Source organism: Parasteatoda tepidariorum, chromosome 5 (genome assembly GCF_043381705.1).
Source record: "Parasteatoda tepidariorum isolate YZ-2023 chromosome 5, CAS_Ptep_4.0, whole genome shotgun sequence".
NCBI lineage: Eukaryota > Metazoa > Arthropoda > Arachnida > Araneae > Theridiidae > Parasteatoda > Parasteatoda tepidariorum.
Genome location: NC_092208.1, coordinates 72,044,062 through 72,050,526, shown reverse-complemented (window position 1 = coordinate 72,050,526; position 6,465 = coordinate 72,044,062). Strand labels below are relative to the sequence as shown.

The following is a 6,465-nucleotide window of genomic DNA, read 5'->3' as shown; positions in this document are numbered from 1 at the left end:
TATAATACTTTCTCACCACTCTTGAATATTAACAGCCTATCTTTTCATTTATTTTTGGCTCCAAGTTATGCATTAATTAACATTTTACAGTTTTCTCTTTACTAACTATGAGAAACATACTTTTCTCTAAATGTTACTCCTCAATAGGTGGAGTAACATTTATGAAAACTATGTTAAATCACACCAACATATGTTAAATCTCTCCAACGCTTCTTCAATAAATGTGTATAATAAATTTATAAATAATTTTGTAAAAATTAAAACACATTTAAATAATCTCTAGAAGAAAAATGCAACTTGGTGTGACTCTCCCAAATATCAAGAACCATTCGAAATTTTGAAAGATGCTTTAATTTCTAAACTCGTTTTTAAAATATTTAATCCTAAATTACAATGTCATATTTTTGTTGAAGCAAGTGCAAGTGGTGTCGGAGCAATTTTGAAACAACCAGATGTTTCAGGTGTTTTACATCCAATAGCATTCCATTCTCGTTCTTTAAGAGACTATGAAAAAATTACACTATCACCTAATTTGAATGTCTTGCTATTGTTGATGCAATAAACAAATTCCACCATTATTTATTTGGCAATAGATTCTCCATACATACCATGTAGCATTAGTTTGGCTGATAAATGTAAAAAATTTAAAAAGAAAACTGTCCCGCTGGTCTTCACAATTAAGTATATATGATTATGATATAAAATACCCAAAAGGCTCATTAAACTTTAAAGCTGTCATTTTGGCTGTAGATATTTTTTATTAATTATTTTAGCAGACACACGCATACATATGTATGTATAATTTAGAGGCTTGTTGATTTTTCTCAAGAAGTACACATGGAAGGCAAGTTTGTTTTGTTCTCAAATATTATCTTCTAAATTGAATTAAAAATAATTAGGAAGTGGGCTTTAATGCATCATATACACTCATGTCCATAAATTGAGGATAATGAAGTTCAGGCACAGAAAGAGACAGAAGCCAAACAAATTTGACTTATTTGTAAAGTCTATGTATTAAACAAAAGGTAAAGAGCAGAAAAGATGCTATATGTTTGACATAATTAATAAAAATTGCGATTTTTACTCCCTGGAGCAAATTTCAAAAAAGAACCTTTTTACAAAAAGCAGTATAACATGGTTAGTATGACGGTTAATATGGAGTATGTCTCCCGGACGATGCAATACAGGCCGTACAACGCCTAGGCATGCTGAGTATCAAATTATCAATCTGATCTTGGCAAATATTACACCACTCATCAAGCAATGCCCTCCGAAAGTCCGGTAGACAAGTGGGAGGGGGTTGACGGGCTGAAATTCGTCGGCCAAGCATATCCCACACATGCTCTATTGGATTGATGCCGGTGAGTATGCTGGCCAATCCATACGGGTGATATCCTCCGATTGAAGGCATTTGTCTACAATGTTTTCACGGTGAGGACGGGCGTTGTTGTCCATAAACGGAAATGCAGCACCCATGGCGCCCCGAAACAAACGTACATGTTGTTCCAGAATGACATCCCTACAGATGTGGCCCGTCATCGTTACACTCTGAACCTGCAGGTCAGTTCTGGAACCAAGAATAATTCCTCCCCAAATGAGCCATCCTGCACCACCATAACGATGTCGTTCAATGTTGTTGTCTTGGTGGTAACGGGTACCTGGCGCTCTCCGTATGAAAGTCCAGCGAGAATCAGACTGCAAACTAAACCTGGACTCGTCGGAAAACATCACACAAGACCACTGTTGCGGTGTCCACAATGCATGCTCTCTACTCCAGGCTAATCGCAGGCGACAGTGAGTTGCGGTAAGTAGAACACATCTGACAGGCCTACGAGCATATAGACCAATGTGCCCTAAGCGTCTGTACACGGTCTGCCCTGAAACTGTCGTACTGGTAGCTGAAGAGAGCTGACGAGACAGGTCTGATGCTGTGCTCCGTCTGTTTCTTTTGGCAGTAACTGCCAAATACCGGTCTTCATTTGGCGTTTTAACTCGGGGGCGACCTGTGCTGTAACGTCTACTCACATTACCATCATCTTGGAATCGTTGCCAAAGCCTGGAGATGACACTCTGGGTGATTCCAAGTTCCTCGGATACTTCCAGCTGGGTACGTCCACATTCCAGTCGTCCGATGATTCTGCCACGTAAAAAATCATCCTAATGCTTCCTTGGTGCCATAACTATGCGGTTATTGCACTAAAAGGCTTTTAAAGAACTTGTGAACAATTTTACTTCTATGCCACCATTCCTTATGTACCCCTCTCTTACACTCTCGTCATTGTGACGTACTACCAGCGTCATTTAGTGGTTTCCTGTAATTTGCATATTCTTCTTCAGGATGTGTGTGATAATTCTACAGGTGAAATTTTAATTTTAGAGTTTGATTTCCGTGTGATTCTGAATTATCCTTAATTTATGGACATGAGTGTATTTCTATTGAAAGAAGAACTTAAAATCTGCCCGACAGCCATTAAATCACACAAATCACCATAAGTATGAGTTCGGGGCATCAGAATTGTTGAACTTATTTCCACTTTTGTCTTGATATGAGATAGAAAACTCTTCCCAATACTCCATTACTTGCTATACTACTTCCTTACGCACCTCTCGAATTATGACTTGAGTATATCTTAATATATAGTATATGGTATCGTTCGGAAAAGACAAGCTCCGTCACTAATAATTGGTATGACCGTCGACATGTTTCAAGCACTTTTAAAATATGTGCCTATTTTCAATATTTACCAGACCTGATTGAGAAGAAACACGTCCAGCAAGTCTTGAAAATGGTTACCTATTTTAGAAACGCTTAAAACAGTTTTTTCCCCCTTTTTGTGTATCTTTAAATACATGATGTTTTTAATCAAGTAATATTTTACCGTTTCAGATACTTGGGATTATTTATTTAAAATGAATAATAACTATAGTGTTACCAATAGATAAAAAAGTATTCGAGTTTATGGAGCCACATACACTTATAGATTAGCATTCTATTATAATAAAATGTATGTTTTGTGAAACTTGTTTAAAAATAAATTATTCTTTTGACGTTATTTTGTTTCTAAGCTGTTTCGAAAAACAAAATTTCTATTTATTAGACATTAAGGAAAATAAATGTTGTGTTTAAACATGTTTGAAATATGTTATAAATTTTTTTAAATAAATATTCTAACATAAACGACCCATATTTATTATAGAAAAGTAATCCAGGTAAATACAATAATGTGAAATTGTATTTCAATAGTTTTAATATTATATTAGCTTTCTAAAATGTTACAATGAATAGAGAATATATTGGTTAAATTGCCAAGCTGCTTATGACGTCATAAAACGGGGTTAAGGAAATTACGAATAAAAACTCACGAGACTGTCTACTAACCTTGGTTTAAATCATATCCTATTTAACAAATAATTAAATTAAATCAGTTTAGTATTTTTTTTCTCTTTTACCTTCGCATCAATTTAAGTGTCAGTTCGTATCTTTTAGTCGCATGACTTATTTGTTTTCATTTACAAGTTTTATTGAAAAAGTGATATCGATTTATAATATAAAATCAAATACTTTAGACCATTTGAACTCTTGTTTTGATAAAATATACTTTATCTTTTATCTTATTTCAAGGTTCTTGTTATCATTTTAAAATCACAATTTTTCTTACTTTGTATTGCATTTCCATCATACATATCTAATCAAATTTCTCTGGTTATGGAAATACTGTTTGATTAAGAATTCATTATATATACTAAATGAACAAGGACTACATGATTATGTAACGACGAGTTAGTCTCTTGTTTTTGTTTAATCATGGAATTATTGGAAAGTTTGCTGAATGCTTATGTTTCAAGTGCAGTGCTTGGAGTCATATTACTTTATATCCTTTATCGGTAAGATATATTTTTTACTCTTACATTAATCCTTTATAGAGTCATTTTTTCTAGTACTGTTCTGTTAAAATATTTTTGGGATTAAGATTGATATACGAAATGAAATGTTAATTCTGTTTATTACCAACAATCACTTGTTTTAAGAACACTTATTTTTTTGGTTGGAAGATGCGTGGAATTTTCGAAGTTATACCTATTGTGAAAAATTAATCCTTAATTTGAACTATTACACTTTTAAATAACCGAACTTATTTACTTATAAATAACCTAGTTTATGAATTCTATGTTTACAAACATGACTAGATGAAAAATAATAAAAAGAACGAAAGCACAGAGAAGGAGCGAATCAGGAATCAGCATATGAGGAAATCGATGAAAGGGTGAATCAGTATGGTATTTCTGTGACTCAAAAATCGGTATTAAAGGAAATCCGTGAAGGTTGGAATTAAAAATCAAACTGGAAATGAATCCGTTCAAGTGCGAATGAATGATCCGTCATGGGAAGTATCAATAAATGGGAGAACGAATAGTCCTGTAAGGAAATCAGTGAATCGGTGAATCAGAAACCAGAATAGGAGAGCCGCGATGGATCAGGGGATATAGCGTTCACCTTTCAATGAGGTGAACTGGGTTCGATCCTAGCGATGGCTGGTCGATGCGAATTCCGCATCTGGCTTGCACCGACCACAGTGCTGACGTGAAATATCCTCAGTGGTAGACGGATCATGGGTTGGAGTCCCCTTGCAGTCAGGCTAACCGTGGGAAGTTTTCGTGATCTTCCTCTCCATGTAACGCAAATGTGGGTGGCTTCCATCAGAAAGTTCTCCACGAAGGCAAATTTTGCCCAATACTTGATACACGAGTTTCCTTGTCTTCTGGATTGGGTTCAAAATTACAAGGCTACGGAGTTGAACATTGGTAGTCGTAAACCCAAAAAATTGAGTCTGCTGTTCAACGACGTAACAGTCGTTGAAATAAAAATAAAACACAGAATAGGAAGAAAACAGTATATAGGTATGTGTATAGAAAGAAGTATTTAAAAAAAATTTAAAAATCTTAATAATTATTCTAATTAATTTATCTAATAATTGTGTTCCAGAGAAAATGATAATACAAAATAATTTTTAAAAAATATTTTTTAGATTCTCTGTAAGGAATCATAATGTGTGGAAAGAGAAAAATGTACCATTCGTTAAACCCTATCCGTTTGTTGGATCTCTGTTGCCCACTTTGCGATACGTAAGTACGACAGTTAAACACTTAACTGTTATCATTTTGGTGAATTTATGTGCAATGCGCAAAATACAAAATGGAATAACTTTTGATCTAATGAGCGGATCTTCACGCTAGAGAGGACTCATTCTTAATTGTTCAAAGGGGTTAATCTTAAATATGCTAAGTAATTAGTGCAGACGATAGTTACGAAATCGGACACAAAAACGTAATTTCTCTGATACTATTCTTACAACGGTTATAGATTTCTGTCCTCAAATTGTAAGGGGTAGCCACAATCTGGGACATATGGTCCCCGTTTTCGGTCAGGAGAGGGGGACCAAAGTTTGGACTCTTTCATATTAATTTTATTTTTCGCGTATTGCGCCATATTTCGAGAACTCTTAAGCGAATTGAAAAGTTTTTACACATAACTATGAAATTCGTTTATCCGAAGACAATTCCATGAAAAATATAATTTTTAGTAAATATTTATTATTTTTTAATATTTTATTTAATAATAGTCAAAAAAATTTGAATTATAATATTGAATAATTAATTTATATAATTAATTTGAATGATTTTTTTATCTCAATTTGAAAAATGTAATTCTACATGACAAAATACAATATTTGAATAAAATCGGTCTAATAATTCCTGAGAAATCGAATTTTAAAGAGACCCTATTTTATCCGGATTGCGGCCACCCCGTATATTTTAGGAAGTCAGAAATCCAAATCCGTCAATAAAATTATATGTTTATTGAGAGAAAATTCGTTTTGTTGTCTGATTTCGTAATTTAAAATATTGTCTGCACTAATTAATTAGCATATTTGAAATCATCGTCTCAAACCTTTAAGAGTGAGTAATAAAACTTGAAAATCCGATCATTAGATCAAAAGTTAATCTGGATAGTCCGTTTTCTATTTTGCGCACTGTGCAACTAATCTTTTTTACTCTCTCAATATATATGCTCTTGTTTGAATTTATTGTATCTTATTGATATTGTTTGCATCTTATTGTATCTTAAGGCCTGTTTAGACGATCTAATTTCTTGGACAGAGATTGATTGATTTTGATGGAAACTTGTTTTGCTTTGAGCTTGGATCGTGTAAACAAACATCCAAGAACTTGGTCCAACTTCTTGGACGATAGTAGAGCATGTTCTACTTTCCATCCAAGTTTTTTCTCCCTTAACCAATCAGCGTCTTAGGTTTTGTGACGTCAACAAGCTGGCAGCAAATTATGTCATTTTGTTGTGGGTTTTCATATATTTTAGTCCAAATAAATTGATCTGTTGAGGTTTATTTGTGTTATTATGATTTTATTTGAATTTATTTAGTAATTTTAAACTTATGTAAGTATTAT

The 6,465-nt window shown here is 33.6% G+C and overlaps 1 protein-coding gene across 1 annotated transcript in view; it reads left to right on the top strand.

The window, feature by feature from the left end:
- Positions 1 to 3,822: 3,822 nt before the first annotated feature.
- Positions 3,823 to 6,465, top strand: part of LOC107443018 (cytochrome P450 3A9) — a gene marked incomplete at its 5' end in the record, with an annotated part of 37,401 nt that continues 34,758 nt past the window's right edge. Inside the window, 2 exon segments of the mRNA XM_043051578.2 lie at positions 3,823 to 3,885; positions 5,028 to 5,124. Coding sequence (XP_042907512.2) covers positions 3,823 to 3,885; positions 5,028 to 5,124 — 160 coding nt within the window.